This window comes from Myotis yumanensis, unplaced genomic scaffold (genome assembly GCF_028538775.1).
Source record: "Myotis yumanensis isolate MYYU_CA2020_CCGP unplaced genomic scaffold, mMyoYum1.0.hap1 SCAF_4, whole genome shotgun sequence".
Taxonomy (NCBI): Eukaryota; Metazoa; Chordata; class Mammalia; order Chiroptera; family Vespertilionidae; genus Myotis; species Myotis yumanensis.
In genome coordinates, this window is record NW_027223755.1 from 78,394,421 (window position 1) to 78,408,452 (window position 14,032).

Here is a 14,032-nt window from a genome sequence, read left to right on the forward strand (position 1 = left end):
CAATTGTAAGTTACTAAAATGAATTCTTAGGGAAGTAATGTGAGTGCAGATTTGGTCCAAGAGCAGCAGAGGTCAGGGTGGAGAGACAAGGACAGACTGTTGCACCCTTTTCAGAAGTCTCCTCCACAGATCCATCTGGTAGAGGGGCTCCCAACTTACATGCTTCTCCTTCATAGCATTACTCTATCAACATATGTCTTGAGATTTAAGTCAGACTGAATCTATCTGGGTTGTGATGCCCAAGGAAATATGACCCATGATTGACTGAAATATACCAAAAGCCAGAGAATGTAGTTTCAGGGCAATAATAAAATGAAAGAAAACAGCTCATGCAGAATCATGTCAAAATGATGGGGCTTTATTTCTGTGGATCCTTTGGTGTCGAATAAGGTGTGGACTCTGTCTAAAGCTATCCCCACATTCAAGACATTTATAAGGTCTTTCTCCAGTGTGAGTTCTCTGGTGTATAATGAGGGTCGCACTCTGACTGAAGCGTTTCCCACAGACGGAACATTCATAAGGCTTCTCCCCGGTGTGGGTTCTCTGATGTTTAGAGAGGTCAGAGCACCGTTTGAAGCTTTTCTCACATTCTTCACATGTATAGGGTCTTTCCCCTTTATGGATCCTCTGATGTCTAAAACGGTTGGAAATACGGCAGGTCTCCCCACATTCAGAACATTTATAGTGTTTCTCTCCTATGTGGATTCGTTGATGCCGATTGAGATGTGAGCTCTGTCTGAAGCTGTCCCCACATTTGGGACATGTGTATGGCTTTTCCCCTGTATGCGTTCTCTGGTGTTTAACCAAGGCAGTACTCTGAGTGAAGCTCTTCCCACATTCTTTGCATTCATAGGGTTTCTCCCCAGTGTGGATTCTATGGTGTTTCAAGAGGTCAGAACGCTGTTTGAAACTCTTTCCACAGTTATCACATTTATAAGGTCTTTCTTCACGGAGCTGCCTCTGGGTCTGAAAAAGGCCTGAAGTATGGAAATTTTCCACATTGTCAATAGATTTGTGAGGTTTCACTACTTGAAGTTTCATTATATTTAAACTCTGTTTGCACCTGTTGCCATGTTCAGCACCATTAACAGACCGCTCTGCTGTCAGGCCAGGCTGACAAAGAACCAAGTTGGAACTTCTGGCACTATTCCCAATTTCATTATTTTTGGAGTCTCCCTCTTCTGTGGGAACATTCTTGAGATCTGAGATGCTGGTGAGTCTTTGCTCCTCAGGAGAATTTTCAATTTTCAGGAATAAAGGGTTTCTTGAGTGCTTTTCTACCATCTCTTCATGGGTGTCACCACATTTGGACAACAGGGGAGCATTCCCCTGGGATCTTCCTTGTAGCTGCATCTGTGGCTCTACTTCTAGAATTTCTTGCTTTGGAATTAACTCTTTGTTCTCTGTTCTGGTTTCCAAACCTGAAACATTAAAACACAAATTGCTGACATTTCATCCTGTGCAAGAGTGAAATAAACGAGTGCTAGCAGAAAAATAGCCCCACTAATAACCTTTTTAATCTCGATGAAACCACTCCTGAAGTTGAATTGTTTTAGTTAACCTGTCAGATGTGTTCACATTTTCCTGTACAAACCCCATGTCTTTGCTTTATACTTGTGCCTGCACCCACCAAACCATCTCTTATCCTCCTGCCCCACTCCACTGTTCTATGAGTCACCATATTATGACAGGCAAATTTAGAAGGGTGTCAAGAGAGGTGGTATAGCTTTTATCCTATGGCTGAAGTATGATTTGACAAAGAAATTCTATTCATGATGAGTTACTGTATTAAACATACCAGGCGCCTCCAATGTCTGAAGGCAGAGTCTGTGTGGGAGATATATCTAGTACTGATTGAAAGTCTATAATGAACAGTCAAGACACCAGAGTCCATCCCCCAAGCCAGAATTCTTACAGTTTACTCTCCAAGAAGGCCAGACCAGATAAATTCTGGATCAGGGACATCAGGCATAGTTAAAGAACAGGTGACAGGTACCATGAGCCTATCAGGACAATGAAGTGAAAACTAACACACTAATTGGTAAAATCCCAATGTACTGTCCTCTCCTCAAGCTCAAACTACTCGCTCCAAAGCTTAAGTTTTCCAGGCAGAAAGGGCAGAAAATTTTTTTAAATCCTCACCTGAGGATATGTTTATTGATTTTTAGAGAGGAAGGGAGAGAAACATTGATCAGTTGCCTCCCATTATCAGCCCCTACAAGGGATTAACTGCAACCTCTTTGGTGTATAGGATGATGCTTCAACCAACTGAGCCACCTGGCTGGGGCAAGGGCAGAAATTTTTACAGCAGGAATTTCATAGGCTTATTCCCTATTGTATCCCCATCTACAATAGCACCTGGTTTACTGCAGATACTCAATAAAATATTTGTTGAATAATCTCTTGTTGAAATATTTGTTGGAAAATAAAGCTAAGGAGATCTCCTAGAAAGCAAAATAAAAGATAAAGAAATAGGAAGGGGATCAGGGGACTTGACAGAATCAGTCCATGAGTTCCAACATCCAAATGAAAGAAATCCCGGAAACAACATAGTAAAAATGAGATAAAAATAAGTAGATAGATAAATAAAAACATACTATAGAAAATTTCTCACAACTCAAAGATATGGGTGTCTATGTTATAAGGGCCTGCCAACTACTCAGAACAATGAATGGGGAGAAAAAACACCTACCTCACATTAAGCCATATCCATTGTGAAATTTCATAGTAGCAGGAATAAAGAAAAGCTTCTAAAGCAGTGGTTCTCAACCTTCTGGCCCTTTAAATACAGTTCCTCATGTTGTGACCCAACCATGAAATTATTTTTGTTGCTACTTCGTAACTGTAATGTTGCTACTGTTACGAATCGTAATGTAAATATCTGATATGCAGGATGGTCTTAGGCGACCCCTGTGAAAGGGTCGTTCGACCACCAAAGGGGTCTCGACCCACAGGTTGAGAACTGCTGTTCTAAAGGCTTCTACACAGGACAAACAGACTGTATGCCAAGGATAAAATATCACAGTGACATAAGATTTCTCAATAGCAACATGGCAAGCTAGCCAGAAAATTGAGTCTTCAAAATTCAAACATGTTATTTTTAATATTGAATGCTATATCCAGCCACACTATAATACAAATGTAAGAGAGGACTAAATATATTTTCTGAAATTGACAAAGTTTAAAAAAATTTAGCTCCCAAGTATATGTTCTCTGGAACACACTAGAAGAGTTCTCCATCAAATCAAGGGGGTAAAACGAAGGAAGAAAATTATATGGGATCCAGGGGGAAAAAAAGGAATTCCCAGGGTGATAGTGAAGGAGAGACTAGGACAGTGATGGCGAACCTTTTGAGTTCAGCGTGTCAGCATTTTGAAAACCCTAACTTAACTCTGGTGCCGTGTCACAAATAGAAATTTTTTGATATTTGCAACCATAGTAAAACAAAGATTTATATTTTTGATATTTATTTTATATATTTAAATGCCATTTAACAAAGAAAAATCAACCAAAAAAATGAGTTCACGTGTCACCTCTGACACACGTGTCATAGGTTCGCCATCACTGGTCTAGGACAACAGCTGGATAACAGGTCTGGAGAAGAAGCCTATTCACACTGGAGCAGAGGAAGCCTCAGGGGAATCTCTCCAAGGGGATATTTAAATGACGGCATATCTGATATATGTGAACATGTTGAAAGGAGTTTTACATTTCTAACAGAAAGCTTGTGAGTGAACTAGTGTTCAGTAGTTAGAAGAGTAAGCACATGCAGAATGAGGCATTTTTAATTCCAGGGAAAACTGTAAACGGAAAGTGTAAAAGCTGTAAAAGAAAAGTTATTCAATATGTGGGTGAATGTAGATAGTATTTTGTTTTTTTTAGATTCAATTTTGATAGATATGTTTTTATTGCCATTTTGTTGTACATATTTTTAATCTTTTTTTCCTTCTCCTTTTATTTATTTATTTTTAATATATACAGTAAATATACTAGAGGCCCAGTGCACGAATTCATGCACCAGTGGGGTCCCTCGGTCTGGCCTGCGGGATCTGGCCAAAACCAGCTCTCCGACATCCCCCAAGGGGTCCCAGATTGCAAGAGGGTGCAGGCCAGGCCAAGGGACTCCACCAGTGCATGATCGGGGGCCAGGGAGGGACTGCAGGAGGGCTCCAGGGCGTGTCCAGCCAGTCTTGCTCAGTCCCAATCGGCTGGACCCCAGCAGCAAGCTAACCTATAGGTCAGAGCGTCTGTTCCCTGGTGGTCAGTGCACATAAGAGCGAGCAGTTGAGTGGCCTTAACATATCATTAGCATATTATGCTTTGATTGGTTGAACAGCTGACTGGTCAACCAGACACTTAGCATGTTAGGCTTTTATAATATAGGATATAATAAAATATATTTTTTTAAAAAATAAACATAAATGATGATAATCATTGATTGGCTGTCTCCTGCATGCCTCACACTGAGGATCCAGCCCACAACCCAGCATGTTCCCTGACTGGGAATTGAACTGTGACCTCCTGGTCCATAGGTCGACGCTCAACCACGAGCCATGCCTGCTGGGTTCTTCTATTTTTAAAAGGAATACTTAGACTACTGTGTTAAGACATCATGCCATCAGCTGAATACCAAATGTTGACAAGGATATGGAGAAAGAATTCTTGTATACTGCTTGTATCCTTCTGGACAGCAAGATGGGCAATATCCCCAAGTATATTCTTGTCAGAAACTCCTACATATGACCACAGAGAGAAAGACAAAAGAATGTTCAGTATACTGTTGGTAATGGTGAAAAACTGGAAGTCTTAATCTCCATTGACAGGAGAATGGATAAATGAACTTAGGAATATTCTACAATGTATATATGGAAGTTAAAATGAATAAACTAGAGCGATATATATCAACGTGGATAAATCTCAAAATGTAGTGTTGGGCCCAAGCCAGTTTGGCTCAGTAGAGAGAGCATTGGCCTGCAGGACTGAAGGGTCCCAGGTTCGATTCCGGTCAAGGGCATATACCTTGGTTGTGGGCACATCCCCAGTGGGAGGAGTGCAGGAGGCAGCTGATCGATGTTTCTCTCTCATTGATGTTTCTAACTCTATCCCTCTCCCATCCTCTCTGTAAAAATCAATAAAATATATATGTATATATATATTTTTAAAAATGTAGTGTTGGGAAAAAGGCAAGGTATAATAGAATCATACAGTAATATACATACCATAAAAACATGTTAAAGTAGTATATATATGTTTATATAATCACATTTATATATTTACATTTTTATATACATGTTTACACACACATATATAGAGAGAGGGAAAGAGAGTAAGTGAGTGTGTGTGTGTCTACATGAATATATAGAAAGAATATAAAACACGCATGGAGCCGAAACCGGTTTGGCTCAGTGGATAGAATGTCAGCCTGCGGACTGAAGGGTCCCTGGTTCGATTCCGATCAAGGGCATGTACCTGGGTTGCAGGCACATCCCCAGTGGGGGATGTGCAGGAGGCAACTGATCGATGTTTCTCTCTCATCGATGTTTCTGACTCTCTCTCTCCCTTCCTCTCTGTAAAAAATCAATAAAATATATTTTAGAAGAAAAAAAAACACACGCATGGAAATGATAAATACCACAAGATATTGGTTACCTCTGGAAAAGGAGGGAAGCCAGCAGCTTTCAAGGAAGGTACACATATAGCTGTAACACATTTTTATTTTTAAAAAATATGAAGCTGCCCTAACCGGTTTGGCTCAGTGGATAGAGCGTCGGCCTGTGGACTGAAAGGTCCCAGGTTCGATTCCGGTCAAGGGCATGTACCTTGGTTGCGGGCACATCCCCAGTAGGAGGTGTGTAGGAGGCAGCTGATCGGTGTTTCTCTCTCATCGATGTTTCTAACTCTCTATCCCTCTCCCTTCCTCTCTGTAAAAAAATCAATAAAATATATTTTTAAAAAAATATGAAGCCAATGTGGCTGATATTAAAATCTGATAAACCTGGGTGGTAGATACACAGGTGTCCATTACACTTTTCTGTATGTATTTTATTGAAAATGAATTAAAACAAGAAGCTGAATCTGTCACCTAACAAAACAGAACAGAAAGGTCTTACTTAACGTCACAAAAGAGAACCTAGGACTCTCAACCTATTTCTCTGAGTGGCAGACTGGCTCAGGGATCAAACTAAAGCAAACCCTTCACAAATGACACACAGCTAGAAACAAGCAAAGTCATAGCACTTACTTGGTAGGACTGTGTTCACATAATCCTTCAGCGTGCTCTCCCTGTAGAGGTCCCTCTGAACTGGGTCCAGATGCTCCCACTCCTCCCATGTTACACGTACATCCTTGACCTTCACCAATCCCTGAAACAAAAAGAGACCTCCCATCAGCACCTGCTGTCCCAGGATAGCCTTACCACTAGTCTCAGGATAAGGCTAGACTCAGTCAGCCAGTACTGAGGAGGAAGCACTGAGAATGAAGTAACAAACACTTCTGTTGAGCCTTTACCAGTGAATCTTGTACTGATTGGGTAGTTTCAAAATGACCAAAAACAGAAGCTGCCGTTCTCTTGCAATCCCAAAAAGCCATTCTGTGGACTGTCTACACTAACTTGGGGTAAGAGCAAAATAATCATTTGAGTTACATCACTATGATTTATCCAAATGGAAATCTGATATAGATTAAAAATGTATAGATAACCAGACCAGAGTCCTAAATTCCAATGCTGGCTCTGTTTCCTCATGTGTGAAATGGATATAAATATCTGTCTTAAGAAGATGAAGGTACCTCATCAACAGCAGGTACTTAATAAAATTTCCTTTCCCTTCCTTGACCATTGCACAATAAGATGATTACCCAACAAGATGATCTTTTGAAAAGCTTATCTTAATGTAAGTTGACTATGTACAGAAGGTAAAGCCACAGTTCTTAGAGAGGGAAGGTTCTAAAACTGGTGCAGAGAGATTGTCTAGGTTCCAGTGATGACTCACCAACTGACTCCAAAAATCTCACACTCAATGTGAGGGAAGGAATTTTTTTTAAAATTTTCTACTATGTTTTGACATGTTAATAAAAAAAACTTTCTGGCTGGGAGACTTCCCCTCTGAGTGTCAGCCAATTCTTAGAGAGCAAAGGTTCAGCTGAGACTGGTTAATGTGGAGCCCTATTTTCTCTATGGGGCCTGCACACCCAAGGAGGCAAGATTAGCCTCTGCCTTAATCATCCCAAGGTCAGGTACCAGGCAACTAGGAACCACGGCAAAATTTACAGCTGACTGGAAGATTTAAACTAAGCAATCCTATTGTTTACCCTGCCATGCTCTTCCTTTCCCGCTAAAACCCCAATTTCGACTCTGGCCTAACTTTTCCCTAGCTCCTGTCACCTGCCTCCTGACTACCACCTGGTGTCTTTCCCATGAGGTTCTGTGTAGCATGCAGTGCCTCCTGTCTCCAGGACCTGAGTATAGGACATTTCACACCTTCCCCCCTCGCCCAGCCTCTCCTCCATCTCTGTGTAAAGGAAAACCACACTCCTGTGTGTCTCCTCTTAATACTTCATTACAAACTATTTCACTTCCAATACCAGATGTGTGTGTTTCCACACGTCAAGCAATTCTCCAACACCAGCTGGCTGTATCCTACAGTTTAACTCAATTCTGACACCATGTACCTGGAGATGGGTTCAGATCCCACAGGTTGAGGGATCAGGCCTACAAGACTGCCCCCTTCCCAACTTCAGATGCTAACTGTAAGCCCACACCCTGTTTCTGACCAACCAGCTTTAGATCAGAGGTTCCCTTGACCCTCTCTTTGGGTTCAAAATCAATTTCCCAGAGCAGCTTCAGAACTCAGGAAAACAATTTACTTACTAGATTACCAGCTCATTATAAAAGGTTATAACTCAGAAACAACAAGATAGAGGAGATGCATAGGGCAAGGTCTGGGAAGGTCCCACGCTCGGAAGCTTGTCCCCATGGAGCTTGGCGTGGATTGCTCTCCCGCTAAGTGGATGCACTTACAATCTGGAATCTCCCTGAACCCCATGCAATTGGAACTTTTATGGAGGCTTCATCATGTTAAGTGTGATCAGTAATTAACGCCACTTGCAGCCTCTCTCCCCTCTCTGGAGCACTATTATCAGCTGTGGGAGGAGGGAGTCGCCAAACCGTTAAAAGAGTAAAAAGGGAACCTCACATTCGAAGTGGTGGGGCACTGCTCTTCTAGCCTCCTGACATCTTTCTCACCCCAACAATCTAGTTACACAAAAGGGTGTCTCACAGTGAGTCAACAACACTCTCCAGTAGGTGTTGTGCTGAGCGGTCTCCAACTCAAGGATCGTTTCCTGAATGGAGTCGTCACTGTTTCCCACGGAAAGGAAGAAGTTTTATGCACGTTCTAAAGTTCACACAAAATGTCATAAGGAAGAAAAAAAACCTTCTGAAACTCATACACCTCCCTTCCCCGCACTCCCACCACCAGCGCACTCCTCACCGGGAGCGAGGTTCCGCCGCGCGTTCTCCGAAGAGCCCGCACCGTGGCCGCAGCCTGGTCGCCGCTCGCGGGGTCGCGCCTCCGCACGCGGTCCCGCAGCTCCGGGGGCAGGGCGGTCAGGAACTGCTCCAGCACCAGCAGCTCGAGGATCTGCTCCTTCGAGTGCACCTCCGGCCTCAGCCACCGCCGACAGAGTTCCCGGAGCCGGTTCAGCGCCTCTTCGGGTCCGGCCGCCTCCTGATAACGGAACCGCCTAAAATCCTGTCGACAAGTTTCGGGATCCAGACAGTCCACAGGCGGGTCGGGCTCCGGAACTCCCGGTGAGTCTTCCTCCACTTTCACTATCAGAAGTCCATCACGCAGGGGCGGCGCGACGACCCCCGGCCCTGCGGCCACCAACCGGGCCCCCGCCTCGGCGTCACTGCCTTCACTTGCGACCAAGCTCGAACTCATCTTTCTTCAGCACGCGCCGACTTTCCCGGAGTTTTGCCTTCAGGTGAGAAGCGAGCAAACCCCGCAAAAACCCATGGCCCTCATCGTCCTTCCTTAAGTAGAGGCGCAATCCACCCGGCCCCCTGCAAGAGTCCTCCCACCGCCAGCTTCGCCACTTAGGACCGGCCCGGCCCGTGACAAAAAAAAAAAAAAAAAATCAACAGAAACTAGTAACTCGGGCCGGAAGTGCGTCACCGACTCCCTGCGGTAGACACCCTCCCGGGCATTTCCGGGATCTCTCTAGGCGCCTTGGAGGACTGGGATGAATCTTGGTGGTTTGCCGCCCGCCCCTTCCAGGGATGCTCTTCTTGTATACTCTGCTTTGTGCAGATTATAGTCCTTCAGGTTGCAGAACTAAGCGCTACTCTTCTTTTAAAACTTGAATGTCATTCTTTAATACCCTGTCTGTGAATAAATTTTTTTAAAATTAAATCTTTATTGTTCAGATTATTACATTTGTTCCTCTTCCCCCCCCCATAACTCCCCTCCTTCCAGTTCCCGCCCCACCCTCCGCCCTCACTCCCCACCCACTGTCCTCATCCATAGGTGCACGATTTTTGTCCAGTCTCTTCCCGCATCTCCCACCCATCCTCCCCGTACCCCCGCCAAGAATAGTCAGTCCATTCCCTTTCTATGTCCCTGATTCTATTATAATCACCAGTTCATTCTGTACATCAGATTATTTATTGTGAATAAATTTTTAAAGTCTTGTTTTAGGAAAAGTTAAAGATCCAACATTACAATGAGTTGTAAAAAACATTCACCCATGTGGTATTTGTTTACACAAGAAAGGTTTGTAGAGTATCTTCTACATGACATCCTGCTCGACACCATAGATGCAAAACATAGTCCTTGTCCTCAAGTTGCTCACAGTCTCCTGGGATCACGCTGGAGGACTGGGCTCAGGATGGCAGTCCTTTATTCTAGGCTGGGTAAGGGAGGTGTTTATTTTATTAGAAATGAATTATTGAAGAGGCGGTTCAGCGCCTCTTCGGGTCCGGCCACACTGGCTGGGTGAAAGGTCATCCACACTGGCTGGGTGAAAAGTCATCCTTTCTCCCACGCAGCCTAGGGGAGGGGTGGTGCTCCTTTCCAGGCTGCCTGGAGGAGTGGGCATAGTTGATTCTAGGCTGAGTGATGGAGTCCCAGGATCTCTGCCCTTTTGCCCTGATGGCTGAAACCCCTGGGTTGGGGAAAGACTGATGTTGGGGTCAGAGGAGGGGCAAGGCCTTACCCTGATCTTGAGGCCACAAATCTTGGTTTTCATGCTATCTAAGGTGAGGTAAGTGCCCATGATGTTGTTATATGTTTTTCTTGTGAGTAATTCCCATATTCGTGCTTCTCATAGTCCATGGTCTTCATTATTTGGGCTACCTGGGGGGCTGCGTCACCCCAAGGTGGCTCTATGTCTGGTCTCAGTTCCTCTAACTGCCCAATGTTCATCTAGCAGTTTTTCATGATATTTTCCAGGGTTGGTCTTTGGCTAGCGTTGAGGGTTATTAATTTTCATAACAGTTTTTGGCATTGTAGAGACAGGAAGTATGGTATAAAGAAGCACCCATTCAAGATGTACTCAGTAAATTCGTCAAAATTCTTTACCACAAATGGAAGTTCTCCTGTCACCATCCTCTAGAGCACTACCCCCATGTTTCAGACATCCATCTTCAAGCCCTCGTAGAGTTTGAAACAGAACAACTCTGGGGCCATATAGGGGGTAGTGCCACAGAAGGTAGTCAGTTTCTCTTCCATAAATATCCGACTGAGGCCAAAGTCTGCTAATTTAACATTCATCTCACCATCTAGAAGTATGTTCTCCAGCTTTAGATCCTGATGTATGATGTGTCTCTGGTGACAGTAATGGACGACTGATAGTAATGGTTGGAACAGAGCTTGGGCTTCCTTTTCCGTCATGGGGCCACAGTTCTCTCAGTAGTCGAATAATGTTTCTTCATTGGCATGTTCCATGAAGAGATATACTTGGTCCTCGGTGGTAATGACTTCAAACATCTTGGTGATATTAAAATGATCTAGTTCCTTAAGAGAATGAATCTCTTGGAGAACAGCAGAGAAACTCTGCCAGTTGACAACTTTCACAGCCATCTCTGTGCTGGTGACAACGTGCCGAGCCAGCCTCACCTCTCCAAAGCATCCCTTCCCAATGATGTTGAGTATGAGGTAGTTGCCAATATGGCACTCCTCATTGGCAGAGATGGCTGCAAAGTCATCACACTTAGTGACTTAAAAAATAAAAAATATTCTTTGATATCTGTTCTCACTGAAGTGGATCTGTGGGAGGAGGGAGAGAAAGGAGGAGGAGAAAAAAAACGAGAAAATAAGCCAACTAGTCCATGTCCAACAGGTCACTACCAATCAGCTTCCTGGGATCTAACAGACTAAAATCTCAGCCCAGCCCAGACCTTATACAGGAATGGTTTGCAATTCCATCACAGTGGCGCCTTATGAGGTCAGAACAAGAAATGGATCAATCATGGCTGGGGATAAACCACAGTGGTTTTCTCACTTTTTAGTCTCATGACCCCCAAAGAGCTTTTTGTTATGTGTGATATTCAAGATTAATATTTATTTAATCTTTATTTTATTAGAAATGAAAATCGGTAAAATGCAAAAAAAGAAAAGTCTGACTTATGTTCATGCTTCACATCTCAGTTCAAATATCACCTGCTTAGAGAGGACTTCCCTGATCATCCATTGCTACCCACCTCACCCAGCACATCACGTTTTGAATTTTCATAGCACTGACCACATTGTAACTGATTCCTTTTTAAAAATACTCACCCAAAGATATGTTTTTATTGATTTTTGTTTTTTTAGAGAGGAAGGAAGAGAGAGAAACATCGACTGGTTGGCTTCCATATGCACCCCAACCTGGGATCAAACCCACAACCTACACAGTTGCCTTGACTGGACAATGAACCTGTGACCTTGCGGTGCATAGAATGATGCTACAACAAACTGAGCTATACCGCCTAGGGCAGTGTTGTTAATTCTTGTTTACTGTCTGTCCTTCCCATGAAGGGGGAGCATGACTGCAATGTTCCCTGTGTCTAGCACAGTGACTGGCAACAAAATAAGTGTTTAATAAATATTTGTTCACTAGATTAATATAGAAATTTGGGGGAACAAAAGAAAATATGGGCAACTACTATTTAATCAATAATTCATTAAAAAAATCTTTATGAAATTCATGTTCTGTCAGGCTGGCATGGCTCAGTGGTTGAGCATCGACCCATGAACCAGAGGTTGCGGTTGGATTCCTGTTTGGGACACATGCCCGGGTTGCAGGCTAGATCCCCAGTGTGGGGCGTGCATCATGTTTCTCTCTCTACCTCTCCCTTCCTCTCTGAAATCAATAAAAATATATTTATAAAAAAATACAGTTTCAGACACAGAACCTAGAGAGAGACAGAACCTAGTGAGAGAACATGGCAAAAGATCCTGGACAGAACCTGGCTACAGAACTGGGCTGGAGATCCTAGACAGAACCTGGCAAGAGAACCTGACTAGAACCTGGCAACAGAACCTGGCTGAGGAACCCAACTATGATGATCACCTGAATGCTGCCTCCGTGTCCTTCCTTCACCGCCGACTCCATGGACCTGCTGGGGTTGGACCCCAGCATGTAGATATAGCATTAGTCTCTATTTGGTGAGGTTAAGCCCCCCATATGTAGACATAGTTATGTAATAAAATATACTGATATATTCTCGAAAAAAAAAAAAAAAATACAGTTTCCCCCCACCCCCCTCGTCAATTTGAGCCTCTCCTGCTAAAGGACTCTCTGGAGACAGTAGGGGATTTTTCTGAATTTCTTTCATTCCCATAAGGTAGACTACAGCGCTAGCAAGTCAGTCTCAAAACCTCATCCCTGATTGGTGAAAAATTCATCCCATACACTAAAAATAACTCTTCAGTAGATCCAAAGATGTGTGCTTTCTGATGAGTGGAGTAGGTGAGCCTCATTTTGGCGATATGTAAGAGTGGTGATAAGCCTCTTGTCTTGCCTGTCAAACAGCTTTGTAAACGTATACAAAAATGAGAAATTATTAAGGATGGGATCCCCTTGGTTGAAGAAGCCCAGCATAGATGATTTCCCTACTTTGCAACGATGCGTGGTTTCGGCATCCACTCTCCACGATAGAAGGCAACGGACTTCGCCGAACACCGCCTTCCAGCCCAAGGCGTTGGAGCAAAAACGTCCCTGCTCTCCCGCACTCTGATAGGCCAGCGAAACCGAGGCTGAAAAGAGAGCCGCGGCCCTATTGGTTAGCGGGCACGTTCCACGCGGCGCCTCCTGGGAGATGTAGTCCTGGTAGCCGCCGGCTCCCGGGGCTCGCGAGTTTAACGTTGGAGATTTTAGCCCAGAGAGAGCTGAGATGGTAAAGAGGTGGGTGTGTCTGCAAACGGGGTGCGGGGAGTGGTGAGATTCATGTGAAGAAACCGAAGGGTTCAAAATTAAAGAGAAGTGACAGTTGTGGGCTTGCAGAAAGGTACGGACCCTACTCCGAATTGGGGCGCAGGGCGTTGAGGGTTGGGGAGCGCAGGTTCCACGGCAAATTGGATGCTGGCAACTGTCGCCTTAGCAACAGCTCGCGACACCTACGACCCCGCCCCCTGCCTGCACTCCAAAGAAAGAGGAGGAGCCCGAGCTGTTTAAATTGCTTTGGGGTTGCCCTGGCTGGTTTGGCTCAGTGGATAGAGCATTGGACTGCAGATTGGAAGGTCCCGGTTCCATTCCAGTCGGGGGCACATGCTCGGGTTGCGGACTCGATCCCCAGTTGGGGTGTGCAGGAGGCAGCCGATGAGTGATACTCTCTCATCATTGATGTTCCTCTCTCTCTCCCTCTCCCTTCTTCTCTGAAATCAATAAAAATATTTTTTTTAAATAAATTGCTTTGGGGTTGGATGAGAAAAGATTGTGGCTGTTTTCTTCACGGCTCCTGAGGTTCCGTGGGCGTGACTGGCTCCTGGGCCACCGCCCCATTTCCCCACCGATTGGCCCACAGCCCCTCTGGGGTGGAGCGTGCAGGCAC

General features: G+C 44.3%; 1 protein-coding gene across 1 annotated transcript; it reads right to left on the reverse strand.

Annotated features, from left to right (window-relative positions):
- Positions 1-337: 337 nt before the first annotated feature.
- On the reverse strand, positions 338-9,137 carry ZNF394 (zinc finger protein 394). Its single transcript, XM_070412602.1, has 3 exons — positions 8,490-9,137; positions 6,242-6,362; positions 338-1,421 (listed from the first exon to the last, which is right to left on the reverse strand). The coding sequence occupies exons 1-3, from the start codon at positions 8,940-8,942 to the stop codon at positions 343-345; spliced, it is 1,653 nt and encodes a 550-aa protein (XP_070268703.1). The 5' UTR covers positions 8,943-9,137; the 3' UTR covers positions 338-342.
- Positions 9,138-14,032: the final 4,895 nt, after the last annotated feature.

Excerpts from the sequence above, each read along its gene's own strand:
- ZNF394 (XM_070412602.1), bottom strand. The coding sequence starts at position 8,942 with ATGAGTTCGAGCTTGGTCGCAAGTGAAGGCAGTGACGCCGAGGCGGGG. Across the intron at positions 6,363-8,489 it reads GCGGCGGAACCTCGCTCCCG|GGATTGGTGAAGGTCAAGGA; the intron begins GTGAGGAGTGCG and ends TTTTTGTTTCAG. Across the intron at positions 1,422-6,241 it reads TGTGAACACAGTCCTACCAA|GTTTGGAAACCAGAACAGAG; the intron begins GTAAGTGCTATG and ends TTAATGTTTCAG.